General features: G+C 40.8%; 1 protein-coding gene across 2 annotated transcripts in view; it reads right to left on the minus strand.

Annotated features, from left to right (window-relative positions):
* Positions 1 to 15934, minus strand: part of CADM2 (cell adhesion molecule 2) — a 1236504-nt gene extending 1220570 nt beyond the window's left edge. For both annotated transcript variants that reach the window (XM_059688077.1, XM_059688076.1), the window contains exon 1: positions 15250 to 15934. In XM_059688077.1, the coding sequence (XP_059544060.1) occupies positions 15250 to 15310 (61 nt within the window). In that variant the 5' untranslated portion in view covers positions 15311 to 15934. The remainder of the gene's footprint in view (positions 1 to 15249) is intronic.
* Between the last annotated feature and the right edge of the window lie 1454 nt (positions 15935 to 17388).

Raw genomic sequence — 17388 nt, forward strand, 5'->3', positions numbered from 1 at the left:
TTGAACAAATCAGTTAGAATGGAGCATGCTTGAATATTTCTTGTTCAACTTGTCACCTTCTTTCACATTGTATTAATAAAAATAAAAGAATAAAATAAACTGGCATCATACTGAGAATGTTTTTCAGGATAACAAACTAGAGAAACAAGAGCTCTTTAATCCAACCTTAAATAAATATCTTAAAAGCCCAGTGAATTTATAATATTGTTGTTAAACTAATGATTTCATATCCTCACTGATATACCCACATTCTGTTGCTATTGAAAAAAATGGAATGCTTATTTCAGGGGGAAAAAAACAATTACATATTTTTATTTGCCTATTCTGTGTCTCAGCCACTAGACTACAGACTATAAACTCTATAAGGGCAGAAACTGTTTCCATCCTGTTCATTTGTATTTATAACACTGCCTTCAAACATTTATTTGTTGAAAAATAAATCAATGAATGAACAAGTTATGCTTACGCAAGCCAAAGAGTATGAAAAATAAAATGATTATAAAAATTTACACACACATACACACACAGATTAAATGCACAGAAAAACAAAATTGAACACAAAATTACAACACTTAATTCAGTCTACTTCCTAATAATGAAAATGACGGTGCAATAATTTACTAGTTTTCAAAGCTGATGTATGGATGTAATTTCATGAGAAAAAAATGTATGACCCCAACTCAGATAACTACAAAATTAATTTATAAAACCTGTTGACAGCAAAAGAAAGATTCTGAAATGTATACAGACATATGTATCAAAATAAATATCTCTTTACATGTGTAAAAATTTTAAATATTGAATAATGCATGGGTAGATATAAAAATTCAATTTTAGGAAAGGTATTTTAAGAGCACACAGTTAATGTAATAAAATATCCTGAGGGGGAAAGTGAAAAGAAAAAAAAAAAACATGCTATTTCTACAATTTGCAATCATCCATAATATCTTTCTACAATACATCACCAAAGAATGGATGTGGTGCCAATCCCTGAATCTGCAGTGCAGAAACTGAGCTGCAAGAGAAGTAACTTGCCCCAAGTGTCTAAAATAGTGGCATGGCTTAGATGAGAATTTAGGTCCTTTGATTCCTACTATTATGTCTTGCTGCTGCAAACATTTCCCCAAATCAAAGCCTGAAGTAGTCCAATGATATCACTTCCTCTACACAATAGAGAACTCACACTACAAAATAAAGAACACCCACCAGGCCAGCCTCATTACCACTTCCACACTGACTGTAGTTTGGCATAGCCGCTGCTTGTGTTCCACTCAAGAATCAGGAGTATCTATCACTCACTCTCTCTCTATCACCAAATCACATCCATTCTTCACCTTGGCACACCCAGGTTACAAAGGTCTTAGGAGAAACTATCTTTAATGCCTGGTTAAATTTACTGTAATTTAATACTAAAAACATCATTAAAAGATACATATTATTAGCCTTCCCAACCTGTCCATACCCAACCTGCAAGCATAGTTGTTGCATTACGAAATTACTTTTTTGCTATCATATCCTTCAAAAATAATCTGTTCTGCTTTATTGGTAGTCTGAACTTGCACAGTCAATAAAGTTTGGAAAAGCAAAACAAAACATTAAAGCAAATCGGACTTTATGACCTATACCAGACATCTAAAATATATATGAACTTATTTCTCTACCCATATCTTTATCTTAGCTATGCCATGGAAGTGAAAAGATATGGCGAAATGAAGCTTTACAACACCATTAGTCTTATCTCACCCATAGCACTTCTATGTTAAAAAATAAAGCAGAGATATGAAATTATCCTCTGTAAATTTTATTTGACTCTTAACAATATATTCATAAATGTTATTGAACACACTAGGGGCCCAGTGCATGAATTCGTGCACCTTTAAAGGAACTGTGGGCCATGAGGCTGCAATGGGCACAGGGGCAGGTCTCGGCCCATCCTCCATGCCCCTGCCACAACCCCAGGTGCCCTGTCTGCGGGCAGCCCCATTCCCGCCACTGCCACTCCCACACACTGACAGCACAGAGCTATTGGGGACTGCGCCAGCAGCGGGTGCGAGCAGCAGCTGCTGCCCCAATCACCCTTCAGGAGCAGGGGGAGGTGAAGCCCTCAGGGGCTATGGGGGCCAGCAGCTGCCGCTCATACCTACTGACAGCACCAAGCGATCGGATCGGGACCTCAGGACAGGTGCTGGGCGCCTGCTGCAGGTGCAAGTGGGGCCGGCGCTGGAAGTGGGTGAGAGCGGGGCTGTCACTGGCAGCGGGTGTGAGAGGTGGCTGCTGCCCCGATTGCCCCTCAGGAGCAGGGAGAGGTGGAGAAGCCCTGAGGGGCGATCAGGGCCAGCCATCGCTGCTTGCACCTGCTGACAGCGTTGAGTGATTGGGGCCAGCACCAGCAGCAGGTGCAAGTGCCAGGTGGGACCACAGCATGCGGGAGCAAAGAATCTTCAGTAACCACCAGAGGCTTGCCCTAATGACAGTAACCAGTGCCCCGCCTTGGTCCGGCACCCTGAATCACCTGCTCCACCGTCCTGCCGCAGCCAATGCCCACCATGTCCTGCGCTCTGCCGCCTGCTGCTGATGACCACCATGTTCCGAGCGTGCCCCCTGTTGGTCAGTGCATGTCATAACAACCGGTTGTTCAATTGTTAGGTTGTTATGCTGCTTGGTCTATTTGCATATTAGCGTTTTATTATATAGGATAACTTTTTTCATGCTAGTTAACATCAAATCTTTCTATAAAGACAATACACTTAGTATAATGTTCTTCTGATGAATATTATGGGTATCATATTTAATATGGTAAAAGGACAAGAATGTTGGTCTGAAATGCTTTAGCATTTAAAGTAACAGGTAAGGTCCTTCTTATAGCAAATTGAAAAATCATTATGACTAAAAACATTGAAAAATATGAAGGTGTAACTCTTCCTCATATTTCTAGTATTTCAGATACCATGTGGTTACACATAAAACATTAAAATATGTCATTTCTGCCTGGCTTGCATGGCTCAGTGGCTGAGCATCGACCTATGGACCAGGAGGTCACGGTTGGATTCAGGGTCAGGGCACATGCCTGATTTGCGAGCTCGATCCCCAGTAGGGGATATGCAGGAGGCAGTCTATCAATGATTCTCTTTGATCATTGATGTTTTTATCTCTCTCTCCCTCTCCCTTCCTCTCTGATATCAATAAAATAATATTTTAAAAAATAAATAAAATAAAATAAAGTATTTCATACCTAATAATAGATTTATAGGAATATCCTCGATATAATGAGTAGAATTCAGTAACATACTGAAATAATTTTTCGTCACATCAAAACAGTAAAATAGTCAACAAAAATTGCTTCCCAAGCTACATTCCTTTTATTTACTAGGCTCTCGAAAGTTGATCAGCAAGAGTTAAACAGTCACTTTATACAAGAGGTTCATCTTCTGCGGTTGTTGTATCATCCTGACACACTTTAACATAAAGCATGATATTACTAACAGAAGCTATGGGGGAATGTAATTCTTAATATCAACTCCTTAAAGTGGCAATAATGCCTAATAAATTGAGCTCATTTAAACTACTTTATTTACTGAATATGTATTTCAGCATAAGGATAACACAATAATTTCAGCACCTGGCATCAGGTAAATCTTAAAGTTAGCCTATTTAATATCTTTTCAAATGCCAAGAATCATGAAATAGTAAAAAAATAATAAAATAAAAAAAATCAGGAAAATTGATTTTTTAATTGGAAGAAAATCTAAATGACTTTTAAGAAAAGCTACATTTCACTGATAATTTTTAGGAAAAGCATTTGTAAAACACTTTCTGTGAAATAGTGTCACTACAAATTGTAGAAAGTCTTTTCTCCTTTGGCGTTCAGATCCCCCCAACCTACCTCCCACTGTCTTTTAATACTAAAAAAGAAATAAATCAAATTCAGCCACAGAAAACGTGGCTCCAATCTCAGGAGTACGAGTAAGCATTAAAACACAAAACAAAATTAAAAAACAAACAAACAAAAACACCACATCAGTATTTAGGATTTTCTTTAAAAGGCCTTTTAAATAAAAAAAAAAAAAAAAAAAAAAAAAAAAAGGCTAAAACTCCCCCAGTTCCATTGAGAAGAATGTAGTCTGAATCTGTACTTCAGGGACTACTCAGAGAATCTCTACTCTATAGCTTGGCAATAACAAAAGCAGGTCAATCCACACTGATAATCTGGCAGATCAAGGTCAGTTTGTAATTCCTCTTTGTTTATACATTTATCCAGAATTACCTGCTACCCTAAATAGAACAATAAGGTGATTTGGCTTCCTGCTTACCCAAAGTCGTCATCAGGAATATTTTTGAGGCTAGGATATAAATCTTTAGTAAGTAGTGGGGAGAGGGGAAGAGGGGGAAAGACAAGAGATTATAAAGCCCAGGGAAATTGGAGAGATCCAAAGCTGTGAGACAAATGTTTTCAGTGCAAATTTGAACTGCCTACCGTAAGCAAAAGCAATGATTCCATGTTTTTGTGAAGGATGTCATTATTTATAATTGTTTGTGTTTCTTAGTATCTATTTGTGTCCTCTGTACATTACAAATGAAAATTCATTGCAAATATTTATTCTGTTCTTGTATACTGTATTGGCATTTTGGCAGTTCTAACATAAATTCTTAAGTATTATTTGGATCCAATTAAAGAGATGTGTCAAGATTAAATGGATTGGGAGAAAACTAATCAATCAGTGAATGAAAACATTGAGCAAAGGCACAGATCAGACACTGGATTAGGCCCTTGTAATAAAATGAAGACTAAGACCCTGTACGTTAGGGGCTTATAGTCCAGGAGAAGAGACAGGTAGGTAAATACCAAACTTTCCAAATATTATAATAAAAATATACAAAGGGGTTTTAGAGATCATAGCATAGACAAAATAATGTTTAGTTCTCTTGTTAATTAAAAAGACATAAATGCTTAAAATAATTAATAAAAGGCAGATGGCATTATTTTGTCTACTAAAACAAATACATCAGATTCTGGTTAAAAAATATCATAATAAAAAATCTCCTATGCATTCCTGGATACTAGTAACTATTAACATACCACTAATAATAATATGGCTTCAAAAATAATGCAATTGTATAAAATAAAATTAAAATTGGTTAAAATTGTTAGTGTATCAACTTATAAAATGTTTTTATCACAATAGTCATAAATAAAAGAAAGAATAACAGTTATATTTACTAATTAAACTCAAATTTTTGATATACTACACAGAGGAATACAAGTATGCCAAAGGTACAATTAATGAAAATACACCCTCAATCTCATGCAATGTAAGAAAACATCCTCCTTATAAATCGTGACATACTAAATGAGCCAATTCTTGTAGTTCTTCCTTCACAAATGAATTCCCTGTTTTAAAAAGATCTCTCTCTCTCTCTCTCTCTCTCTCTCTCTCTCTCTCTCTCTCCCTCCCTCCTTTCCTCCCCTCTTTCCCTCCTTCCCTCCCTCTGCACAGGATGCTTGAGAATGAGTTCAATGTTTCTCTATACTGTCACAATTGCCCAACTTCATCCAAATCAAAAACTTAAAATACAATGTCTCAAGTTTAGCAACACACTGACATTTGGCAGCCCATGAAGATCTCAGGCAATTAATATGATCTAAAAATCTAGAGCCTAAAATAATAAGTAGGATAACTTCGAGATCCCACCATAGCAAAATGTGTTAATGGGCTAGTTAGGGAATAGAGTATTGATTTAGGAACAATTTCTGATTCTTCTTTTTGCTTGGGAGAGTGAAAGGAACGATCCCTATTCAGGATAAGAGATACACATATTCACTCATTATTGTACTTCATTCCCAGTGCAAGGAACTATTTAGAAATAACAGATACTGTATTATGTATCACAATGGTGAATTTCATTCTGCCTTGGCAGGGTAACTAGTAAGTGCAAAATGTGAGTAACTGCTTGCTGTACTAGAGTCATAGATATATAATTGCCTTCAGAAAAATCCTTCTCTGAATACCACCTACACATTAATACATGACACTGAATTTACAGCCAGACCCCTGTTCTATCCCACATGATCCCTGAAAAGGCTTTGAAATGAGGACACGTGCATAATTAAGGCACACTGAATATCACAGTACATGTAACAAACCAGAGTATTATGAATCCTTAGGGGAACCTCGTAGAACTAATACATTTTCTAAAGAAAGCTGCACATGAGTAAAGAGAGCCTAAAATGCTAATTAGATCCTCTCAGTGAAAGCTATAGAAAAGTTGATTCTTGAATCCTGAAGTTGGGCACAGAATGGAACATTTGTATACAGAAAGACTGAAGAGAGAGAGAAAAAAAAGAATTTGACATCAAAGCCCCTCAATAGATGATTTCTACAATTCACGAGAAAATAAATGAAGCAAAATAAAAATTTAACAGTGGGAGAATTCCAAACCTCCTGAAAGGGTTAAGAATGAGAACTGATTTCCTATTAGAAAGGGATTATGTAACAACAGAGGGAAATAGTCAGCCTAGCATATGCTAATTTAGTAGGCTTTGCCAGGCATTTCTGTGTGTGTTTGGCTGGCTGTCTTATATTCTTTCCCTCCTCTTTTTGCCATTTTTAGTATGAGACTAAGGAGGTTGAACTCACACAATATGCAATAACAATAACAAAAACAAGTAAAAGCACATTGCACATGATTTAACCTTGCTACGTAAAACATTGGGCACTTGCCTTGGAGGGCGAAAGGAAAAACACCCACTCTGTGTGTTCAGTATATATGTTTTAGCAATACTCCCTCTCTTTATTCTTCATTGCCTGTTAATTTCTTTTAATGAGTCTTTCAGGTTGGTAGCATGGTCAGGAATGGGGGAGATTTTTTATTCCTGGAGAGTGTTAAGGAAGCCAAGTGTCTATTCAGACTTCAGCACATAAAGTAGATGGCAGTAAAGGAATGACGATTACATAAGACACTTACCACACATTTTATTTGATGTTAAATATAAATATTCTAATCATTTCTCATTGCAGCCTAAATACTACTTCAGATTGAAAAGCAGGGGACGTATAAGGTGTGATCATGAACTGAAGGTACAGGTGTGATGAACATTTTCCCTAGGGGCATAGGACAAGCTAGTGTAATGCATGCATTTATTAAGAAAGTAAAAACAGATTTTATGTACTATAAATCTTAGTCCTTGATGTTTCAGACAGAGTTTGAAAGACACTTGCATTTTTAAATGCACACAATTTTAACAAAGACGCTAAAAATATTTCTTTACACGAACAAATTAATTGGCTTTATAAATTATACCAAATCAATATAGCAGCTATACACTTAGCAGTCGGCAGCACAGCCTCGTTAGGAAGGTGCTTTCTCACTGTGTTCCCAAAGATGACTTCAGATAAACAATGTGCAGTTACTGTAAATAAACCAGTGCCACGTATATAAATTTATTAGGGAGTCGATTTGACCTATAAAAGGACTTTTGTTTTCTTATGTGAAATCATTTGCACGACTTAAAACACACTCAGCTTTAAGACTTTATAGTCCTGAAAGTAAAGGAATGCTTATTCTTAGTTTCTAAACAATCCCTAATGACACGTCAATATCTAGCCCCCAGAGAAGCTGTTTAACTATTAGTTACCAGGGGTTTCCCCTCCAGCATTCAAATGGCTGAAATATAATTTAAATATTCTAGTAAAAACTATTTGCTGAGTCAGAAAGTGTTATTCCCAAAGTTGAATAATGACTGCCTTAATATTTACTTCAAAGTCCTCTAAAATAGAATGTGAATAATTAATGGCCAGCCCTGTCCCTGGCAGATCTCCTTGCAACCTCAGCCCTGGGTCTATTCAGGTAGCAGAGGTTCTCATCACTCAGTTTCATAAGCACAAAAGAAGGTCCAGAATAAAAGCTCAGCTCTACTGCAGATTCAGAAACTGTAAACCTGGCTTCTGTGTTTTTAAAGTAGAAAAGTTAACCATTGTTACAACCTAAGGAAATTTATCTTAAAAATAGACTTGTTAACGTTCATAAACAGGGTAAAAGAAAATAATGAGTATAAACAAATTCTTGCCCTTTCCTTACACTTTATTCCTGGGAGCCCCAAACTCTGATTACTGATAAAATTATAAAGCTATCCTTCAGCCCCAAAAATAACTGCACAGTTTAAACTTGTATATATGTGCATATAGAGATAAATGATTGAGGAATATTTCCTTTTTCAATAATTACATCTCTGATTTTGGCATTAATATTTAACTGATACCTAATTTAGCAGAATATTTACTTTCCTAAATTTTAAATATGCTACATACTTTTAAGATGAAAATAATTTCATACCTGTTTAAAGAAACCCACTGAGCACATTTACAGAATCAACTGGTCTCATTTCTTGAATAAAAACTACATGCATAATATGTTCAATTATTTGTTCTGTAGCAAATGGAATCAAAATAAATAAAGCTGCATTAGTTACTGTTATCTGATAGGCTTCCATGATAGGCTACCCATAAAAATTGGTCCGCTACTCTTACTTTTATTAAGGAACCTATTTTATGCTTTTGCCTTTGTGATAAATAATATTGTTCACAGTGGGAATATTCTCTACTAATTAAACATTAGCACAAATTCCATGTCATAACCCTAAATAAACTATATGAACATATACTGAATACTTAATCCCTATTTGTTTTAAAACTGTTGTATTCTCATAATACAGGAAATGCTCCAGTAAGGGGGAAAAAAAAGCCAAGAGAATGATTCCTTTCCTAGCCCAACATAGATTAGACCCACCACATGTAAACAACTGCATAGAAATCCTATTTTAACTTTGCTATTTATCTTCATTAAACTGACCCAGGTTCCTGATAGTTTTCACAAAAACTATTCATTTCACCATTCATTTGATGAAAATGATAATTGTCTTAGGATTTATTTATTACATTAATCTCTAAACAAAATAGGTGTGCTCTCATTTACTTGGTCATGAGCTCACGTGATTAGAAATACTTTCTGGATCATTTCTGGTTATAAAAGCTGAAGGTCGGTTCGAGTCCACTACAGGCTGTGAAAGAGTCCCCATTTCACTCCTGCCCCAGGACTGCTTTCCTGTGTGTCTGCGCTGCAGAGCACATTAGGCCGAGATGCCATTTGCATCATCACACAGCAGGGGGCTTCAGCTGCCACTGCTCTAGGTTAATCCTCACCCACCTCCTTACACAAGGAATGTGCAGAAGATGCCTTTTTTTGGTACTACAAAACTGCACTCCAAAAATGCTTGACTTTTTCAAATAAAATGGTGGCAATGAACTTGTCCTTATAAATGTTTTAGGTTAAATCAGTAAATGTAAATCATGCCTTCCTTCAAAAAAATTTTTGTTTTCATGGAAAGAGTTTGCAATCTAATATAATGCAAAATATTTGGAGTTTGTAAAGAAAGAAAAAATGTGTCTGGAAACTAAATGTTAAAAACTGGTCAGACTGCATTCACTTACAAATTTATATCAAGAGCTATTGCTATGTTACTTTTCCATAGGCAAACTGCTTCCTAAATTAATATAGCTTATAAAATGTTAAAATTAACTCAAGTACATTATTTAACAAAGTATGAGTGCTGATATATTATGAAGAGAAGGGACGATTTAACTCCATCATAATTAGGACATACCTATTTTCAACTAAGCACTATTTATTATTCATCTACTAAATATAGAAGACGAAGACTGAACAGGTAAGGCTTGGGGCTTGTTCTCAAGAAGCTCAAGTTAACAATCACCTGGGCACTAGAGCCATTTTAGAGGGTGAACAATCCAGTATCTTCCAATCATACAAAGGGTTTCTGACGTCAGCTTGAGAATTCTGCTTCCTTGGTTTGTGATTTCCTTTCTCACTGTCCCCTCAGCATGTTCAGCCAGCTGCTATGCAATGGACAATATTACCCAGGAGGTTTACAAAGTGTATCAAAAGGAGAATTCTTCTTCAATAAATCTCATAGAATGCATGTTAGCACGATCAAATAAAACATCAATATGCCAGGACTATGTTATAGTATTAATGTACCCAAAGTCCTTCCTCATAAATAAATCTTACTTGTCTCAATCATATAATACCCCATAGACTGCTTATTTTAAAAATAAAATTGATATAGTTTGATATTGATTTTAGGCCACTTTAAAATGCATGCTTAGGATGTCTTCCAACATTTTTGCACTTCCATTTGCTCTTGAAGTGATTTAAGTAATTTTTTCTTTAAGAAAAATGACATTTCAGTATGTAAATGTGGGGCAAATAGTATTCAAGTACCTTACTTCTAGTTGAGAAGGCAGGAAGAGGCCATCTCAGTTGATGCTTACCCTTGTCATATTAATTTCCCAGAGATCTAATAGTTGTACAAATGGGGAGAAGACAATAAAGTAAGCTTCCATATCTTCATGCAAAGTTAGTCCAGAGAACCCTCATACTTGCAGGGAGATTTCCTTAATTACTAAGTGTCTGATGTTTTCTTAAGTTATAGTCATATACAGACTCTACTTTTCAAAGTCACAGCTATTAATCAAAAAAGGGCGGGGAGAGCTATTCCCAGGAGCTGCATTCAGTATTAAAGTTTGACAAGACTAAGGTTATTACATAGAAAGGTAAAATAGTAGGAGAAACATGATTTTAGGAAATATTAAGTCATCTATTTTATTTAATGTACATAGTGCATTTTATATTATAATGTGTTTTATAAAAATGTAAGAGAAAGATGCATGTTTCAATGTTTCTGGATCAGTTTTGTTCATCAGTTTATTTTGTTCATTAGATTCCACATATAAGTGAGATCATGTGATACTTGTCAGACTTATTTCATTTAGCATAATACTCCCCATGTACTTCAGAGGGAAAGGGTGGGAGTGGTGGGAAGAGATTAACCTAAGGACTTATATGCATATATACATAGCCCATGGGCAAACAGTAGTACTGGGAAGGCCTGGGAGAGGGCAGGAAAGGGATGGAGGGGACCAAAGGAGGAAAGAAAGGGCATCTGTAATACTTTCAACAATAAAAAATTATATATATATATATGAAGTTAATGACATATACACATACTCGGGCAAACAATATGTATGTCCAGTTGAACTTTAATTTGAAGATCTTTCTTTCTGAATATAATATACCATTTACCAGAATGTTCCAGGGCAAAAGAAAACACACAAATAAACAAAAAAATAACTAAAAAAACAAAAGTCCCAGTATTTGTGTCGGATGTGTTTTTGTATAAGATAAACTCTAAAAAGGAAATAAAGTTCTCAACAAAATTTGGGTCTATTTTCTGGTTATATTTTGCCCTTGTCTCTTTTTCATCCTTTCTAGGACAGTTCCTGGTTAAACAAGACAGTCTCCATCTTTGCAGTGCCTCCTCAGGCATGGCAAGGGATATAGCTTCTGCAAGGGTTAGCTATTGAACTGGATCTACTCTGCAGCCAAGAGAGGTCTTAGTTACAGGTGGAAAGCTTTTCACTCCTCATTCTAAAGAAATTCATTTCTCTAAAGGATCCCTTGCTCTCACCTCAGATTTTTCCTCTGTCTATGATGGAGGAAAAGGAAAAAATAGCTTAACACCAAATCAAATTTTTTCTAAGTAGTCTAATCCCAAGTTACACTTTATTCAGAAACATGTTTATTTGCTAACCATTTATCTCATAAAGATCTATTGGGGATGAATTGATAGGTGTTTTAGAGTTAAACGATTTAAGCTTTTTCTTTTTATTTATTTTTTTAATGCGTGATATCATTGACTTGATTCTCACCATTGGCTTGTCATTCTACACATTAACAAGTCAGAAGATTGATTTTGCTTCTCAGAAAACGGAAAAAAAATGGTGACATATAAAACAGTGAAAACACAGAGATATGTCCAAACGGGTCCTCTTCTATAAAATAAAGCATATTGCAAGAAAGTGGATAATAACACAAAGGATAAATAAATTGATTGGTATTAACTGAAGTAACCGGATACCATGATAGTGCTGACAGAACTAAAAATAAGAAGCTGTAGACTGCCCATAGTATTTGCCTAGTCATAACTGCTAGCAGGCAGAGCAGACTCCCCCTAGCCAAAGGCAGTTGCTCACTATTGCCCCTACCACCCTGCCTTCCCTGCACACAGAAAAGACAGACCTGCTAAGTATTTCATCTGTGTCCTGGAAATAAGCTTTCCCTTTACAACCTCACCAAGTCCTAATAAAACAGTCGGGCGGTGGGAGAAACATAAGCCTGGGCCCCGAAGCAATGTTTTCAGACAAGACTAAGACAAGGAAGGCATGAGCAATTTGTTTGAGCAAGAACTGACAGTATCAACAAAGTGTGATGTGCCTGTGGAGCAGTGTTTGATAAATGGGAGGCAGCCATAAACATGAGAAGACAATCCAGTGGTGCTTTGCACCCCCTCCCCCTTCTAGGTTTTTTTTTCTTCTTCTTCTTTAAATCCTCTCTCTCTTTTGGTGTATTAATATGGCCTGATCTAAGATGCTCACAAGTACACAGATATCATTGGGCTGGTGCTCTCTCCCTGGCTGCTGTATCGGACACTTATTTATTTATTTGGACCTGCTGCTGGTGCTGCTGCTGGTTGCAGTGGTGCATTTTCCCTGGCATACCCACATGCCTTCCACCCCACCCCCAGTTGGCTGTGAAAGCGACACTGTCTTAATCAGTGGTTTACATACTTAATAAAAGACACCCATGCCCTTAAGAAAGAGAGAGAGAGAGAGAGAGAATGCAGCTGATGGAATCTTCCGGGTAGAGAAAGTAAATCCTCCTCGGGCTGAGAGCGAGAGGGGCACCGGCAGACAGTTATTTCGCAGTGCACTGAATAGACAATTCGCAGGGAAATGTTGAAGGCAGAGAGGAGACGACCCCCAAGTGCAGTCCATTGCCCACACGCTCTATAATAAATAATCTTCGAGCCCCAGCCCAGCAGTGTGTGCAATGACGTGCTGGGGCCAGCTCACACAGATTGGCGAGGAAAACATATCCAGCGGTGTCGAATTTTCATCACAATCACCAAATTAACTGATTTCCCCCACATAACACTCCTCTACCCGGCGTGGCGCGAGCACGGGAGCGCGCGTGAGCACACACACACACACACACACACACACACTCGCGCGTGCACACACAGACACACACAGGCACATACGCGCGCGCGCACACACACACACAGGAGCTGAGAAATACAAGTTACTGAGAGGTGAAGCGGGGTCTCTGGGAGGGTGTTTCAGCACCGATTAGAAACCCAAGTAACGTGTCAGCCGGCTACCAGGGTTACTTGTGAGAGGGTGGGGGTGTGAGCGCTGGGAAATGGGACGAGGCAGCCTAAGCAGGAAGAATGGGCTGTCTGCCTTCTCGGGGATTACGGCGTATGACATATCTGAAATTTACATCCAACATAAAATACACAAGATTACCACAAAAATATTCTAAAGAATACCTCTGCAAGGTCAGCTAGTTAATTGGGGAAAATTCTGTCCACTAGCTCTTCTTTCATATTCATAAATATGCATACATAAAATACGGTCCCGGTCTGCATCCCGGAGGAGGCTAGGAGAGAGGATGCATTCCAAGAACTTGCTGAAAGATGGTTCATTGACCTCATTTAAATCCTCCAAAGGCCGAGTGGGTTTTGCACGCCTGTGGGTCTACATGTGCTTTACTTTCACATTCCTTTTACCCAGAGACACCTACATTTGATCAACTTATCTTTCCGCACATACACAAATAATGACAGAGGGGTTAGAGGTGGGCAAAGATTGAAGGAGAAATCAAGAGTCACCTAGCTTTTAAAAAAAAAAAAACAAAACAAAAAAAAAAAAACAAAAACCCTATCGACCATCCTTTCACATCCGTTCTCCCCGAAGCTCACACTCAAACCACAATCCCCACACTACTCCCTTCAAAGCAACAATCTTCCTCCTTACTGCCCCTGCCCGCCGAGCCCTAGAACGCCGCCTCCGCCTCCACCACCACCCCAAAGTGTGCTCTCCCCGTGCACTCCTCCTCCAAACGCCGCCGCTTATTTCCCCATCAGCACCGTCCTCCCGGTGCCCACAGACCCTCCCTCCCTCCTCCAAAAGCGCGTCTGGGGGACAGTGCACCTCAGCTCCCTAGTCCCTCCGCATCCAAACCCAGGGATTTGCATAATCACAGTGTTTTGTGCAGTTTCCCTCCACTGCGGTCCTAGGGGTGCTCACATTTTACGTGGAAGGGTAGCATTAATTACGGAAAGAAGCGGCAGAGAGCGGATGGAGAGGTCGGGAATCTAAGCGAAAACCCCGAGCAGAAAGTAACTGTTAGGATGCATGTATTTCTTTACTGGGGGGAGAAAGGGGGGGAAAAAGAAAAAGAAAAGAAAACCACATGGACTGAATAATAAAAAGTCGGTTTGTTGATAAAGTGGCTTTGGGTCATTTAATTGTTTTCCCCCTTCTCGCCCTCCTCCCTCCCTCCCACCCCCCCACCCCCGTTTATTCATTCATTCTGTCTTTTTCTCCTTTTTAAAAATCTTTCTTTTCTCTCTTTCTTCCTTTCGTTCGTTCTTCTTCTTTTTTTTAAATCCCAAACACAGCCCCCTCTCTTCCTAGGTGAATGACAAGTCTCACAACACATCCCCCCGCCGCCCCCCACACCCCCGGGATGTTATTGCAATGCACACGGTGCTGCCGCTGCTGCTGTTCTCGCCTCTCGCCGTCTCGGTAGCTCGCTCCCAGACTCTCACTCACTTTTTAAAGACACAGGATATGATGATGGTGGGAAGCAGGGGAAGGAGAAAGGCGACCCGAAAGGAGGGAGGTTAAAGAGATGACAAGAGATGGAGAGGGTCGGTCAGGAGCGTGCTGTGGGAAGTGGCTGGTGGGTGGTGGTGAGAGGGTGGAATGTTCAGAAAAGGCACAAGTTGCCAGCCAAAAGGCGTCGGAAGGGGGGGGGGGGGGGCGGCGGTGGTGGCGGGGATGGAGTGAGAAATATAGGAAGCTCAGGTGAATGGAAAGGCGAAAGGTGCCGCGTGAGGGGCTGACAGCAGGGAGAGCGGGGCTGAGCCAGCGGTAGATGCGAGGGGCTGGAGCAAACTGCCACTGCCCCCTGCTGCACAGGGGAGTAGGGGGAGGGGGTGGGCATCTCTGGGGACCGGGGGACCGAAGTGGGGAGAGTGGAAATATGGGGTGGAGTGGGGATGATGGGGAATGGGCGTGAAGTTGATGCTCCCGGCGGGGCGGGGATTACCTTGTAGTAGGAGCCCGCAGACACTGTAGAAGCGGAGAACGGCGCTTCGTTTCCAAATCATGGTCCCTTCTCTAAAGGGTCGGGGAAGGAACCAGGGGGCAAGGATCTGCTGGTGAGCGGGGCAACGGAGTGCAGGGCTCCGCCGGTGTCCTCCTCGCGGTGCCCGCCGGACCCACGGTCCCCGCTGCTGCGGTATTCGAACCCGCGGACGCGGATCGGCGGCAGCAGAAGCGGCAGCGGCGAAGCACCCGCAGACCCGCAGAATGGGGTTGCGGTGGGCGAAATAGTTTCCCCTCGTCCTCCTCCTGCTGGTGGTGCAGCCGCGACAGCCCGTCTGCTGGGCACGGGGTCGGGGCTCGCCTTCCTCTCGGCGCGCACAGCAAGTCCGAGCGCCTGCCGGGGCTGCCCGAGCAGGTGGTGCAGGGATGCCGGGGTGTCGGGAAAGGTGCGTACGAGGGCTGCAAGGAGTGGGTAGGTCACGGCAGGGAGGGGCGGAGGGAGAGGGGGTGCATGCAAGCAGCAGCCGCCGCACGCGCTCGGGGTGTCTCGGGGTCCTGGGAGGGGAGATGGTAGCAGTGGGAGCAGCTCTAGCGGCGGCGGCGGCGGCGGCTCCCGGATGCTCCGGCTGCAGCGGCGGCGGCGGCGGCGGCTGAGGCGGCAGCGGCGGCGGCGGCAGCGGCAGCTCTACCGCGCACTAGACACAAGGGCAAGCTCAGCGCCGCGGAGGCCCCGCCCTCATCCTGGCCAGACAGACACCGCCCCCTGACCAATGGAAACGCACCCGCCCCCCGGTCCTGACCAGTGAGAGGAAGGGCTGGGTGGAGACAAGCGCCGGGAAAAACAAACAGGCTTCTCAAGGACCCTTCGGGCAGGGAGAACTGAAGCCCCCATTCACACACCCCTGGCGGGTCTCACGCCCTTAGAGATGTCTCGTCCTAAAACTTGCAGAAAAGACAGCCGTCTTCATGAATCATGGCTTTGCACTTGGCAAGGGTTCAGCCAATCGCCACCACGAGGGGGCGGGGTTAGCCGTGTCCCCAGCAGGTTCTGGAATCCGTGGTGCCTGGGACAAGTCCTGGGTGCGAAGTTCTTTTGCGCATTTGGACTCCCTAGAGCAGATGGTGGCTGCACCTGCCCACTCACCAGCTGCAGTACCATTCTCTGACGCTCCCAGCAGCAAAAGGGAAAATTGCAGAGGGCGTGGGAGATGCTAAGTATAACTGGGACTGGCACACCTACTGCCTGCAAGAACTTGTGTGGAGGGAAGGAACAAGTTAGGGGTGGAGGAAATTATTTTGTTGTTGTTGTTGTTGTTGTTCTCCAGAGTTTTGACTTAGTCTAGGCATAAATCTCATTAAAGCCTCATTAGTGGGTGACAGTATCAGTCGTTACTAGGATCAGGCAGACCCTGGTTCATGTACCATACTGTCTCTTCTTGCTTCATACTGTTTGATAATTTTACTTGGACGATTAAATCTGAAGCCTCCTCAACTATAAACAGGGATAATAATAGTACTTAACTCCGAGTTATAGGGATTAGTTGAGGATGCAAACTATACAGGGTCATGCAATGTGTAAGTGCTTTATAAATGATGGCTCTAGCTGTTTAGTGGGGCTTTTCTAATTCAGGATAGCAGGAAATCTTAGGCAATCCCCTATAAATGTTTTAACAATAGTCTTAAGGAAGGGAAAGAAAGCACAATTGTGCTTTCTTCAGGGACTCAACCTTAAGTGGTCATAAAAAGGAACTCCGGAATCTGGAGAGAAAAAAAAAAACAACTCCTATATAAACCCTCACCATGAAAAGTGTCCTTTAAAAGAGGAGTTATAAATGAGCAAGACATAAATTAATCAGAAGTTGTGTTTCCAAATTAGCTTAATTCCCAGGCTTTTCCCTATGACCAGTTTTTAATTGGACCGAATTAGCAGATGATGGACTATTCCAGTAGGGTTAAATCAGTCACACCATAAATAAAGTCTGCGTTGTTTGAAAGACTACACAATAGAAACCTGCAAGCAAGAAGACAGAGGGAAAGATGAGAGGCAAGATCAATATTGATGCCCTTCACTCTTTCTCATTTGTTGCTTTTTTTTTTTTTGCCACAACCTTTTACAAATTCAACCCCTGCCTTTTAACGA

The sequence above is a fragment of the Myotis daubentonii genome, chromosome 3 (genome assembly GCF_963259705.1).
Source record: "Myotis daubentonii chromosome 3, mMyoDau2.1, whole genome shotgun sequence".
Lineage (NCBI taxonomy): Eukaryota > Metazoa > Chordata > Mammalia > Chiroptera > Vespertilionidae > Myotis > Myotis daubentonii.